Raw genomic sequence first — 14,889 nt, 5'->3', positions numbered from 1 at the left:
TTTGGTCTTTGGTTGCGCCACTATGGAAAGGGGGATTAGGGCCGGGCTAGCGACACTCAAGGGCAATCAATCTGCCTCCTACTTCAACGTGACTCAGGTCAGTTTTAATGATACTTTCTCCTCCCCAGCTTTTCCCCAGCCTCAGCCAGTTCGTTGTTCTGGGAAGTGTTCAAAGACGAACTGCTGCCTCATCTGCTAAAAAGAATTCCCTGTGAAGGCTCCATGGAGACCTTCCTACAGACACTTCCTTCCACTTGGTCCTCTCCTTTGCTCTCAGAGACTCTTGGGCCTGAACCCTCCCAAGAGTCAGTTCCGGACCAGACCCATCTGGCTATGGAAGCATCTGAGGGTCCAGGCATGGGATCAGCGGCTCAGCACTTCTTCCCGAAGTTGGCAGAAGCCAGGTCTGGGGAGCACAGAGGAAGAAAGCAGAGCATGAATAAAGCCAGCTATGAGGGGATGATTATAGAGAATCTGAGAGGGAATAAATAGATTTGTGATAACCTTGACCATTTCCCAAGTTAACCTAACTCTAGCGACTGTACTTTACAGGGGTTTAAAATAGTTTCAGGAGTTACCTGGCTCAGCAGGGCACTAGAGCTCAGAGAATGTGTGACTAAAAAAAGATCTGGTAGATTATCTAATTTAGTAGTGCCCAACCATCTGTGGGGTCACTGGGGTTTTGAGAATCTGAAGAATGCTAGGATGTTGCATCAGGCAAAAGGCAGACAGCCACACAATTCTGCAAACCTTTTGCAAAGAATGCCTAAGGACCCTTGCTGGGGTTGGGGGTGCAGGTATGAGTTGCTGGGGCTGGATGGAATCTTGGGCCAGGGCTCCCCACCTGTGTTTTGCCTCAGCCAGAGAGTGCCCAAGAATCCCTCCTGGGCCCTATCCCAGGAAGCAGGACAGATGAGCAGGAGACAAGGTCTCACATTGGGCTAGATTAACCAGGTCTTGGAAAGCTACCACCAGTGGTGTTCGTTCCATGCTAATGGTGCTAATTCTGTGACAACCTCTCAGACATTTTAGTCAGGTCTTTGGAAACATAGCCAAACCTCTCCAGTTTATAGTAATGGTAACCCAGCTAATCTGCATGACCTTTGGTTGCAGAGAAGATTAAGTGAAATAAATGTAAGGAAATGTGAAGCCCCCTGGCTGGTGTAATGAAATAGCACTCTGCTGATAAGGGGGACCCTTTTCTGGCCTTGATCTGGGAGCTGAGAGGAGTAGGAGACTATAGAGACAGAGTCGTCCTTGCACACATCTGCCAGTGGGTAGATCTGAAGGCATAGGTGTGTGAAGTAGAGCGCAAGTTCTTGAGTCTGACAGACTCTAAATCCCAGCAGCCCTGCTCACTGGCAGGGTGACAATCTAGGCACACTGTTTAGAGTCCAGGCTGCTTCCTTCTCTGAAATGGGAATTCCATCTCCCAGCTCTACAGGTTTTGACACGTGGTAACACATGGAACATGCTGGCTAGCCAGCCCCCGGGACGTGGTAACACATGGAACATGCTGGCTAGCCAGCCCCCGGGCATTAGCTCTTACTCCAATCGAGCCTTAGGCTGGAGGCAGCAGTGCAGAAAAGTGAAGCTGACCCCTAAACAAAATGTGCTGTCACAAGGGCTCATGGTTTCCTATGACCCCAAACCAGTGCAAAGCCTGGTCCCTGCAGGGGAAATATGACTGGCTTAGAGGTCACCTGCAGTTCCTGGGCCAGAATCGGCTAGAGCCGGGGTGATCTAGGAGGCTCGTGGGATCCCTTGCTGCAATCCTGGCCCAAGGCCTCAAGAGCTGGAAGCAGAAAAGGGCTGAGATGGAGGCAGCCCGGGGAGCATCCCTCTGTGTCTGCAAGCTTGCAGCCATGTCAGCCACCTAAGCCAAAGGCTTGGCCACTTCAGATATGCAGATCCTTTTGAAATAAACTCTTACGTTATAGGGCCTATGCAGAGATGGAATCTAGGAACCAGGCGGGGTCCATGAGAAGAACTAGACCGGGGCTCTGCTTTTGCCAGCACTGTGACTCCACAAATACTTCCATTCCCTTCTCTCGGCCATCAGACTAGATGAGCAGTAACATAATGGGCCTTTCTTTTTGGACCTAGCCCCAGAGCCTTCCCTGGAAAGTGGGGATGTGGCTAAGTTCATGTCTACCCTCTACTGACAGGGAGGGTGAGTGGACTATAATGTGGCAACTGGATATGTAGATGGGTGTCAGGGAGGTAGGTCCATACGCACATGTCCTTCTTGCCCTTTGCTCTTCCAACAGTCCCACAAAACCTTGGAACCACCTCTGGAGTGATCTGGACAGGGCAAGCTAAAGATAAGAACGGGATCCATGACATAGGTGATGGGGCTGCCCTGCCACAACCAGCCACTGGGAGAAGGCAAGAGGGCCGAGCACACCTCCCAGATGGGGATTTAGGAGGTGCTAGGGTGGAAATGAGGGAAGGTGGTTGCAGATGCCAGGAACCAGGGAGAAGCAGCAGAGTGTAGGGACCGGGACCCTTAGTCCTGTCACTAGCTGGTGCCTTGACTGTGTTCCTGGATTTCTGGTAGCATCACTTTGCTTATCTATAACTTAGAAATCATAACAGCACATGGCTCACAGGATTTTCAACATGGCGCAAGACACTGCAGGTGAGGTGTTCGGCTCATGTGTGACACAAAGTGGGTACTCTGGATGTGAGCTACCCTTACTGTCAACCAGGATGAACGTGCAGGAGGCATTCACAGCAGCATTAACAACACTGCTCTCCCTCAAGGACTTGCAGTCCCTAAGCCTGCCCCTTTCTGGCAGGCCTGCCCAGAGTCTGAGGGCAGCTGTGCTGGGTCCTTTCTCTCTCTGCATTCACAGCTTCAGGGGCTTTTCAAATGACTCGCTCCAGACCTTATCCCTGAGCCCAATTGCTATCTCCATTTGGACAGCTCACGGGGAACCTCAGACTCTACATGTCCGAGAATCACTACCTTTTGATAAACACCGCATCTTCCTCCAGTCTCTTCCAGCTCAGTGCCCCAGCATTCGGTGGCCCCAAGTGAAAGCCACGGTGGTCCTTCTTGACCCCAAACTTTTCATCCTCCCACATGCAATCCATCAACTTCCGGATACCACTCCACTTCATCTACTCCCCTCCATTTCCACCACTGCATAAACTCCAGCTTATTCTCCAATGGCTTCTCGCTGTCCTCAGGATTTAAAACAAAGACTTAACCTTGGCCTTCAAGACCTAGCACTATGTGGCCCCCACCAACTGCTCCAGCCTCATCTCCTCCCACTCCTTTGTACTCCAGACTCTAGTCACAGGGGCCTTTCAAGCCTTAAGGTCTCCTGCGTGAGCTATTTGTCTCCCGTCCCTCGTCTTGCTAGTGCCTTCTCATCCTTCAGGTGTGACTGACAGATCTCCTCCTCAAAAGGACTTGGCTGAGTCCTCAGAGAGCAGTTCTCTTTATTCATAGCCCCCAATCAGCTCGCTTATCAAAGCTATTAAACGACTGTGCAATTCGGAGCCTAATGCTACTCTCCCTACTACCACGTAAGTTGTATGAGGTCAGGGATGACATCTGCCCTGTTCACTGCTGCTTTCCTAGTGCCTAGCAAAGTGTTAAACACAAAAGAGACACTAACTCTTTGTTGAATGAAATAGGAGTAGAAAGACAGAGCTAGAGGTTTAAGGTGAATTTGCCTGTGGGTTCTTCATCTAAGCTCTTTGCCTTTGATTTTCTGCCTTGAACTAAACTTGTATCAGATAAAATACTGAGCTGAACTCTCCTTACTGATTGGCCCTTCAAGTGGCCACTTTCCTGGAGGTGGTAATCCACAAAGTTGTTAGCAACCGACACTTCCTGTCTCCATCTAGGTAACACCTCAGTTATTATTGGGTCTCCTGCAGAGACTAAAGAACATGCAATTTAGGTTTGTACACTTAGCTGTTTCTGCTTGAATCACTCTTTTTCCTGCAGGGAAGCAGAGACCTTTGTAGCATCGTTCATGCTTTCTAGACTGTCTTGACTAAGAATCAGTTAAACCACTGCTTCACACATGGACTTCCTCACCTCTTCCTGAACCTGGATCAAAGATTTCCTTCTCAATGCGACCTTCTCTGGGACATTGATCTAAAACTTCAACCATTTTCTCCCCTTCCAACCTTCAGTGTTTCAAAACTCCCTTTCCTGCATTTTCTCCTTAAAACTTCCCACTACCTCTGTTTTATTCTTGTTTTGTGTCTCCATCAACCAGAATCAAGATCCTTAAAGGAAAGAAGTTTTGTTTTATGCTATTTGCCCTAAGCCTGACATCTAATATTAGTTGAATGAATGAGCAAACTACCTGGATCCTCTTCCATACCAAAAACAAAACAAAACAAAAACATTCAAGAAAATAAGAGCAAAGTCTATTTCTGCGAGTCTCCTTCGTTCTTCATCTCTGCTTCTTCTCGACCTTCCAAACTAACGGGATAGCCCTAACTAGATAGGGGTCAAAAATACTCAACTGTTACAGCTTTGCCTTCTGCAAGGACAGCTGACGCTTGTGCTACAGCTCTAGTGCCTGCCTGGCATAAAGCTCGGCCTGTGATAAGCACTCACGGAAGATCTGGTTAGAGTTCAGTGAATGAGTCTGAAGTGTCCTCACAAAAAACACTCCCCACTCCGAGTTTCGTTTTCACCCAACCTTCCTGGTGTAGCACAGCTTTGTCACCCTCATCCCTGGGCTTCCACATCCATTTCAAAGTAGCTACTCCAGTTCCTGCTGCCATATTTACATTCTAGTCATTGGGAAGGGGCAAGGGGCAAAAACATTCCCCTTTGGAGCCTTATGCCAAATGGCACATATTTATGTTCCTATCCTTAGTCACATGACCATTATCTAGCTGAAAGGGAGGCCAGGAGGTGTGTACAGCTGGACATAGGTGTTCTATAATTAAGGAAGGGGAGGATGGGTATTGGTCAAATTCTAGCAGTTTATTACATAGCCAATAAATGCTCTTCATTTCCAGTTTTACCATCTGTATATAACTATTTTGTGTTTGCATTCGTCATCTTCACCCTCACCACTATCACTAAGTAGGCTGAAGCAAATTTTGTGAAACAAAGAATTTTATGTGAAAAGAAAGCAATCAGGGAATGTCGACTATTAATCTTAACAAATGTTGGGATAGCCCTTTGAACTCCTCTATGCTTTTTTTACCCACAACAATCCCATACACACTCTTCAGCAAAACTAATCTTGTATTTGGAAGTACAAATGAGGCCACTATGCTCTGTCTCTCCAAGGTGTTACTAGTGCGGCCCTACCTGAATGCAGTTAAAGTCTTGTCCCTCATGCACAACAACTGGGTATGCTGTTTGGAGATTGAAAACCAGGGTGCTGAAGTCAAACTGAATGCAGGGTTCTTCACCACTACCCCTGAAAGCACTCTTCAGTTATTTCTCTGGTCAAATTTGTCAAGAAAACTGTGGCCCTTCGAGTTTCTCTGAGAAAAATATTAAACATCAGTCAACAGGCTAAATCTCCAACTTGACTGTCAATTTTGTAGGTTCTCTGACCAACAATTCCAGGAACCTGATAACCTCAGGGCAAAGATCTCAAAGTTCAAAGAGAAAGAACAGATACTAATCTCCTAATTTCTTAGTTGAGTCTCCCATTCTTCTCTGATAAGACATGCAATAAGCAGATCTAATATTTAAAGGGCTGAGCTACAGACCATTCAACCAAGAACTACCATGTTATGTAATTCAAAAGAGGAATTCTAGTATTAAAAAAATCACATCTGACTCTGTGGCCTCATACATTCCACAAATACTGGCATGCTTACAATTTATCAAGAACTGCCCGAGCAGTGGGAACATGGGTCTGGCCTCAAGAGACCTTACATCCCCACGAGACAAGACAGTCGGTAAACAGAGTAAAGAAATAAAATCTACAGTATGTCAGAGGGGGATAAATGCCATGAAGAATGAAAACCTTTTTTCTCCTTAATTTCCAATGTCTTTTCTTCTTTCTGAAAGCCTTCTCAGATTAATCCCCATTGGCTTTGTCACTCCAACAATCTCATAAAATATCTGGATAGCAAGGCTTGATGTTGTACATTTTGCAAAGTCTGCCATTCAACAAAAGAAGATCCTGAAGAGAGGACAGTGTTCTCTTGGGTATATAAAATTCAAGAAACACTTGGCACCAATTTCTCTGAGTGCTTTCAGAAAAGGAGCTATAACTCTACTCCTCCTAATCAGCTAAATTGTTGTCAGAGAAAGGAAAAGGACTCATGTAGAGCAACTACACCACCAGGTTAGAAGGGACCACGCTACACAGGGAAATGTTTAATGGTTAGCTATGGCTTGGGGGGGGTTTTGTTGTCGTTGTTGTTTATCCTTTTCTGTACTGTTAGAATTCTCACCATTTAGCTCAGATAAAAGCATTATTTAAAATGTGCTAGGGGGGCACATGGGTGGCTCAGTGAGTTAAAGCTTCTGCTTTCGGCTCAGGTCATGATCCCAGGGTCCTGGAATTGAGTTCCACATCAGGCTCTCTGCTTCCTCCTCTCTCTCTGCCTGCTTCTCTGACTACTTGTGATCTCTGTCTGTCAAATAAATAAATAAAATCTTTAAAAAATAAAAAAAAACTTTTTTTAATTTTAAATAAATAAATAAAAGGTGCTACGGTGAGTACTGTGAATTGTGTAAGACTGATGAATCACAGACCTGTACCCCTAAAATAAATCATATATGTTAATAAAAATAAATCATTTAAATTATAAAAATAAATAAATGCGAATTTAAAAATTAATTAAATAAAATGAAGTAACACGCGCGGTTTTTATCAGATAGGGAAGGGGTAAGAGATTAAAACAAAAGTATAAAGATACTTTCAAAATCCAACCCCAAACATCAAAACCCTGCCCCAGGAACTGCCTCGCACAGAATTTCTACACATACCCACTTGATATGATATGAATAATACAAGTCTAAAATGTCCCTTCCACCATTCATCCCACATACACAAGGATGTTTAAGGAAGCTACCAACAACTCTTCCTTAGACTTTCCTATAGTCTCATCTTCCTTTCTTTAAACTCAATCACAAAGTGATTTAGATTAGAAGAACATACAACCTTTTTTTAAAAAAATCAAGTCTTCATTAATGAAAGGCTTACAAATTCAACAAAGAAACAGTAATATTTAACATTTTAAATGGAGGAACTTTTTAAAAAATCCTTCCTTTTTTGAACCATATATACTACCGAGCTCTCAAGAAGTACCTTCTTAAAAGCCTGCCCCAGCCTCCCGACAGCCTTCTTATAAATATGTATAAAAACTGAGCTACATCAAAATTGCTGTGATGTGGAGGAGCGTTAGCTACTGAGTCTCTTGTCTGAAAGAAAACCAAAGCAGCTGTCACAGCTGATCCCTTCCTCGCCTGAACTGTTTGGGCTACAGCAATCTGAAAACTAATCACCTTAAATCAGAGAGAAGCCAACACCTCTGTTTACTAAAATCTTGTGCCAGAACAATTTTTTTTTTTTAAATATGCTTCGAAAACAGCCACTGAAGTCACTACTAAATACCCTACACTTAAAAAGCTGCAAGAAGGAGCTGATTTGCAGAAATGGATTCTCTGGATGACGTCTTGTCTCCAAAAAGAACAGTAAGAGCTTTTATATTTATTCTTTTGGCTTAAAATGTTTAGTTTGGGTCTTCCTCCTTTCCTAAGGGGGGAGCACACAGATTTATACCATCCCTTCCTAATGAGGATGCGTTTGAACTTCTCTACACAGCATTCCTCTACTTCTACCACTCCTTCACACAGCGGTAGAAGTATGTACTTGGTGGAGCTGTAAAACTAATCTGTGACTTAAACAAAATTTTTTTTAAAGAAGAAAATAAAACTAACCAAGGGTGGACATCCTAAAGTCAAGCAGCATCAAAAATAATTCCTCTCAAAGCAGCAGAAGAAATGCAAGAGACAGTAAGAATAAATACAAGTTCTTGTGTGCCAGGCACTGCTGTTAAATACTTCATTTGTATGACTTTATTCAATCTTCCCCAAAATCCTATGAAGTAGACAGGAAACTGAGATACAGAGGGGTTAAGCAACTTGCCATAGGGCACAGAGCTGAGAGAGCTATGAAGCCCAGGACCCCTGTGGAGGAAGGCAGAACCCAGAGCCACTTCCGCTAAGAGCTACTCTATCTCCTAATCATCAGGTCAACTTCACTCATTTACAGAAAGACAGAGAGAAGGGAAATTAGTATTTAAACAAAATTACCCCACACTAGATCTAAGTACTTCTTCAAAACACAACTAAATTAAACTCAATCAACAAAGAAAAATACATGGACTCCTTTACAAACAGAATGGAAAAACACTGATCATTCTGAGCAAATCTCCTGCTGAGTAGAAAGGCCTGGTATCTCCATTTTCTATTGCCCAAGCACACACAGATAACACAGCTAGTCACAGCAACTAGGCATCTCATCCTTTTTATAACCCCACTCAGTGAAACATGTCAAGTCAAAAGAGAGTCAAAAAAACAAACAATAAAAACCCACACACACACACATTTATCAGGTTTTGAGATTTATTAAAATAAAGTATTAGCAAACAATATGCAAAAACAAAGTTCTTAAGAGTTATGGCTTTGAAGAGCACAATATAGTAAAAACCTAATACATTTTTATAAGTATCAAAAAGGCAACAGAATTGAAGCATGTTGCTAGAACTTCATTTTCTACAACATAAACAGAAGCAGAACAAGTACAAATAAGAAGCAGATCTATAGTGCAGCCACTGGTTTGGTCTTTATCATCTGCATATGAAGTATCTTTTTAAGAGAAGATGGGCAGGTGCATACAAACATCCAGTTTTCTTGATTACAATCCTATCCAATTTTAAAATAAGTGATTTTCAAAATGCAATTTTAACCCACCAGATCAGAAAATCATTTGCCCAATTATTTTCTTCCAGAGTCCCTATACATAAAATACTTCATGAATAAATCAAAGCAATATCATCTCCAATGACATGAGAAGGGAAAATCTGATTCTAAAAAATTCCTTATAAAAGTAAGGAATGTGGAACCATCTGGCCTCACTGTAGTTTTATTACAGTTAATACCAGCTCGTAGCAACAAGGCACTACTTACTAATTAGGGAAAAGAACCTACCTGTACTCAAAATTCTGAACTTTTTAAGAACACTATCTTCAAATGAATCCTTAAAGGACAACGGTTTACGGTGATTGCAAGAATTTTCAGAATTGAATTATCTGGACAAGAATCACACCAACCTTTTTCACTCTGCCATGAATGACAGAAGAATCCGGCTCTTGGATCTTTTCACCAAAACATCCCATCACCTGTTTTACAGCAAATGCTAACCAGCAAGTATTGTATCATAAGCTCTTCCTTAAAAAAAACAAACAAACAAAAAAAAACAAAAAAAAAAACTTTTTTGCTATGTAAAAATCCCTTTTACTGGTTTTTGTACACCATCCAATTTCAGGTTAACACTTCAGTTATAACACAGTTGTACTTTAGAAGGTAAGTTTCTATTATGAGTAATCCAATTAATAAAGGCTTGATAAATACTGTTACCTCTTATAATTAGGAAATGCTAAACTGTAATCCAGTGATTCCAAAGAACTGTCCGGCAGGTAAACTGCTTATACAGAAGAAATGCCTTGAATCATCACTTTCCATACATCTTCTATGAGCAAAAAACCTCCCCCAAATCCCACCTGTACCATCGAGGAAAATGGCTTCTGCTCCAGAGGAAACAGGCCTCAAACCTGAGATTACCCCCATAAAGCTGCCCTAGGTAGCATCCCAAGAGACCACCCAAAACCAATGTTCAGGAAAAGTCCCTTCCATGAAAATCACCAAACATGCCTGAAACCACCCTGCTATCTACTACTTTAAAATATCCTTGCTTTTCTAGCTCACTGGCATAATGAGGACACATATTTATACTCCCAGCTGAGAGAGTGAGCGAGGATTTAATAAGACAGAGAAGGGCTCAGACCCTCTGAAAAGTTAACAGATCCAAACTGAAATCAGCACTGGAAGATGAGTTCAAAATGATCAGAAGAGCCTTCCTTCTTAAGCATGAAAGATATTAATATATTTTAAGTGGGAAAGTGATAAGAATCCAAAGTAATACTAAAAAACAACTAAAAAGAGTATAAAGAAATGGGATCTTAGCTGACATACAGATGCTCTCTGTAACAGAAAGACAGTACTTAAACAGGTACTACCAGACTTTTTGGAGGTTCTCTGCTACTGGTAGGATTTTATTTTTTGTATAAACCTCCTCCTTCAACAGAGTACTATTACAGGAGGACTGTTTTCCACAGGTACCCTTGAGGATTTTATAATGTGAGCCCCAGTTCTTACCCTGACAAGAGATTTCAATCTGAAAACTTATTGATCATTTTACATCTAAAACAGATATCTCACTGTCATATGTTATGAACAGCATAAAGTAGCTACACCCTCTTTCTGTACAATGAGATATACAGCTCACTGAACTACCTAGTAATCTTACTGTGGATTTCAACTCAGAAACCCAGCCAATTCTATTACCACAGTTTCCTTATTTAACAATAAAATGTGAAAAATGATTTATATTCTGATGTACATAACTTGACATTTTGATTGATGTCTTCTTCAATCCCTAAAGAAAAAGTGTTAGCTTCAGTAGATCAATAACACGCCTACTAGTTGACATTCCATAACTTAAGCCAAGCATTACCAAAAAGACCATAACACTTTAAAGAGATGCTGATCAAATGCAACTTTTAATTTTTTTTTCCCCAACCATCTTTCCGTTGCAATAATTTATTACTCAGATTAATTTTGATTCTATGTCTCTTTCTGCATTTACCAAACCGGTTGTGATTTTATTATTTCCAGACTCCAGTCTTTCCAGCTCACATATGTTAATATGCTATACACTATAAAACATGATTGTTCCAGTGGTGTTGATGTTTCCATAAATTTGACTATAAACCATTCTAGAAATCAAATAAAATTTTAAAACTGCATTTTTCTGAAAAGGTTTCTTTCAGAAGTGTCTTCTTTTCATTGGTCACTAGCAATTTTTATTTCCCATCCATAGATTTTGGGCACCCTTGGGAATTAGAGAAGCAGTTACACTGAGTACAATTTTCACTTATAATCCAGGCATGTGGAGTTACTTTTAGGAAATACAACAAGCTTATACTTTTCCATGAAACTCTCAACAGTTAAGAGCTTCAGTACTGTCCTTCATGAGACAAAATTCCTTGGGGAAAACACAGAAAAGGCCAATCACATGAAACCTTGCCAACTCTAAAGGCTGTGGCATGAATAAAAACAAATTTCAATTAACTCAATTGAAAACATCAATAAACAATTCGACAGTTTCTACCAGTTCAAACCCACTGAAGTTGACTACATGTATTTGTCATTCAACCAGCGTGCTTTGTTTATTTTTTTTTCTTATAAATTTGTTCCAAAGATTGTGTCATATGCCTGGTAAGTAAAAGAATAATGTGGGTAGCTAGGTTCAAACTCGGAGCAAGTAATTCTCTTTCCTGAGGCTGACACAACTGGAAGATAAAGAATGCATGCCATGTAGAACTTACGTTTAAGGCACAGGTGAGGGTCAGAAAGGATCCTTTTACCCAACAAAGGACCATGAATTGAAACACATATGGCACCTCACCCAAAGGTGAGCCACCCACTAAAGCCACCCACTGGCCGCACTTTGTAAAAGCAATAAATAATGGCACAGAAAACAAAATGAACCGCATTCTCTTCTCCTCAAAAAATGCATTTTTTCTTCTCTTAAAAGCAGAAAGGGCAAAGTAGAAAGTCAAACCAAACTAACATTTTAAATAGAAGACTGACATGGCTCCATATACTTTCAAAAGGCACCAGAAAATAGCTTTCTCCCATAGGTACATTAGGTCATTTCTTTTTTTTTTTTTTTAATAATGTCTCTGTTCTCATGCCATAACAAAGTGTCCATCTGACTGCTCTCTAGAAAATAAGGTTAAAAGTTCTTTACCCAAAGCCCTCCAGCATGACTGACTGAATGGGTATTTTAGAGTGTTCCTGTCTTTCCTCTCTTGAGGACTGTTCTGAGAGACTAGCATCCACAAAAGTACCAAAAAAGGAGGAAAAGAACCAGCACGTATGTTAACAAAGAGAACAGTCTGCAGTCTTTCATATGTGTCTATTTTAAAGTCAACTATCTCCACAACCACTGCTTATTCATTCAAGCACCAGACCAGGAGCCTCAACTCAGGGCCAGACTGAAGAGGCTCTTCGGCTACAGTACACGGGTCCTTTCCTTGCTCAGGGCAACTGACGCCACTCAGAGCAATGGGATTAAGTGTGTGATTTTCCAACATGAGTAACACCCATAAAGCAGTAGGGAATTAAAAAGGCCCCTTAAGTTGGAGCTACAGAATAACAGTCTTATAATCTAGGTTGAAAATACACCAAGAGCTAGAAAAAGTGTAACTTCCTACAACTGTCGTCTATAAACTGCAGTGTTTGTTAATACAAAAGGGGTACCAAGGAAGTAAGGGTGAGCATCCAAGTCCAAGTCACTTGAGCGTGTCTCACAAAAGGTTACACTAAAAACTGTCACCCATCAAAGTGCAAAATAAAAGATTAATGCATGTCAAAATTAGAGTTCTTGCAACATTGGCCAAAAGCAGCAAACTGAACAAGGCCGTGCGTGCACTGTCACTAGCTATAAAGTAGTACTTACGACAGATTCTGGGTAAATGACATATACTGGAGATCTGTTGTTTACAATTTTTTTTTTTTAAAGGAAATGTTTTACAAAAGATATACTGAGTGAAGTCACAACAGACTGACAAACATTTAGCTGTATTAAATGTAAATTTTAAGACATCACCTAGAAAACTATCACTTTGCTTCTACCGAACACTACCTGTTAAGAGCGGTGCATAGTGTTCCTTCAAATAAAACGGTGTTGTTTTTTTATAGTTTCTTTTCAGCCCTTACCATATGCTTTTATGAAACAATGAATTACACTTTCTTCACATTGGTAGGACAAAGAAACTGGTAAAAGTAGAGCTTCCGTAGGCTTAAGAGGAGGAGGGAAGACTTTTCATGGCATACCTTCTTACATTATTATAACTTGTCATAATGTGATGTATTACTTAAAAAAAAAAAAATGAACAAATAACAAGTCATTTGGGACAAGAAGGCAAAATTGTGTCCCAGTTTAAGCTCAATGCCAAACTTGTGAACTGGGGTATAACACTTACTTTGCATTTCTCACAACACTTTTGGGAGTTAATCACACGAACATGACTAACAAACAAATGTAGATTCATCACAAATACAAATGTATTGGTCACAATTATGTAGAAAAAAAAAGAAGCTATAATATCTGTTTTCCATGTAAGCTCACAGTATCTGTACTGAAAGTTTCCCTAAAATTAAAACAAGTCCACTAATAATATAATTGAAAAGACTACTTCTACACTATGAGACAGAAGATATGGGGTTCAGAGGGGAGCCCATCTGAGTCAGGACTTTATCCAGCCATTGAAGAGGCCCATGAAGATGAATCTCAATCCAGCATGGGGTGCTGGTAACATCCTGCCGGTGGTATTCAGCGCCCCAGCCCTAAGAAAATGAAAAGATATCATAGCAAATCCCTCTTTAAACTGTCAACCAGCCTAAAACAATTTTAACATACTAACAAAGACAGTAAAGACCACAAAACCAATCTCAGAATTCACCATGGAGTTAAAAGCAACAGAGTTACAGTAGTGAAAGAGATAGGATCCACTTAATAGAAACCCTTAGAGCGAGGTATGTTTCAGAATTCTTCCTCTTTTTGAAGTTTGTAAAGTTTTGTACTTCAGAAAGTACATATTTCAAAATTGTAACACTATTATTTCTGCAGTGAGATACATTCTCACTTAATGGGATAAATAAAACCCACAAAGAGCCTCATATAAGTTCACATCAGATTTTGCTATGAAAAAGTTTTGGGTTTTCAGGTTTGGGATTTTTTTTTTTTAAAGTATGAGGTAAGACACTATAGATCTGATCAATAGCATGCAACTGTAATTAAAGTAGCTGGGATGAATTAAACTGGAACACTTTAGCTTAAAACTCTAAACAATTTTTTTCACATTTATGTGCCTGGATTCACCAAGCTCTCTGCTTTACAGCTTACGGTAGTGCTGGCCCAGAAAAATAAGGCTTGGGAAGGGGGAAATGGGCAAGTAGAGACTAAACATATAGAAGTTATGTTTCTGGGGCATCTGGGTGGCACACTTCGTAAGAGTCCTGAGATTGAGACTCGCATCCCTGCCCCACTTCTTTGCATAGTCATGCTCCCGGTTCAGTGAGGAATCTGCTGCTCATTCTCCCTCTGCTCCTCCCCAACCCTCATTCTCTCTCTCACTCTCAATCAAATAAATAAATAAATAAAATGTTTTTTTAAGAAGCTATGCTTCTATGGAGGGGGAATGCCTTTGGGGCTACTGATGCATAAAAAAGACCTATAGCAAAGCAGCAAGGCAACACTGGACTGTGGGTCTGAATGCCAAAAAGAAAAAGCCCACTCAGAGCATCATTTCACAGTTGTTCTTCTTTGGCTAAATCCTTAAGGACCAAATGGATAGAGTACAAGATGCTTATATGTGTCACTAAAATTCTTCCCTTATTTTACTCACAAACCATCATTTTGAGAAGGCCAATAAAATCAGGCCAAGAGCAAATGATAAATTTGAAAAGTTCTTTCAACTCTGCAAATCCTTAATAACAGAGGTTAAATACAAGGAAGATAATTTTAGTCTTCTGAAGAATTTTTTAAGTCACCCCAGTGGGATCTAATAATAATTGAAACTGCTGAA

The 14,889-nt window shown here is 40.8% G+C and overlaps 1 protein-coding gene across 2 annotated transcripts in view; it reads right to left on the bottom strand.

The window, feature by feature from the left end:
• Positions 1-8,560: 8,560 nt before the first annotated feature.
• Positions 8,561-14,889, bottom strand: part of SMAD5 (SMAD family member 5) — a 60,323-nt gene continuing 53,994 nt past the window's right edge. For both annotated transcript variants that reach the window (XM_059174641.1, XM_059174640.1), the window contains exon 7: positions 8,561-13,648. In XM_059174641.1, the coding sequence (XP_059030624.1) occupies positions 13,505-13,648 (144 nt within the window). In that variant the 3' untranslated portion in view covers positions 8,561-13,504. The remainder of the gene's footprint in view (positions 13,649-14,889) is intronic.

Source organism: Mustela lutreola, chromosome 5 (genome assembly GCF_030435805.1).
Source record: "Mustela lutreola isolate mMusLut2 chromosome 5, mMusLut2.pri, whole genome shotgun sequence".
NCBI lineage: Eukaryota > Metazoa > Chordata > Mammalia > Carnivora > Mustelidae > Mustela > Mustela lutreola.
This window is presented reverse-complemented; position numbering and strand designations above follow the sequence as displayed.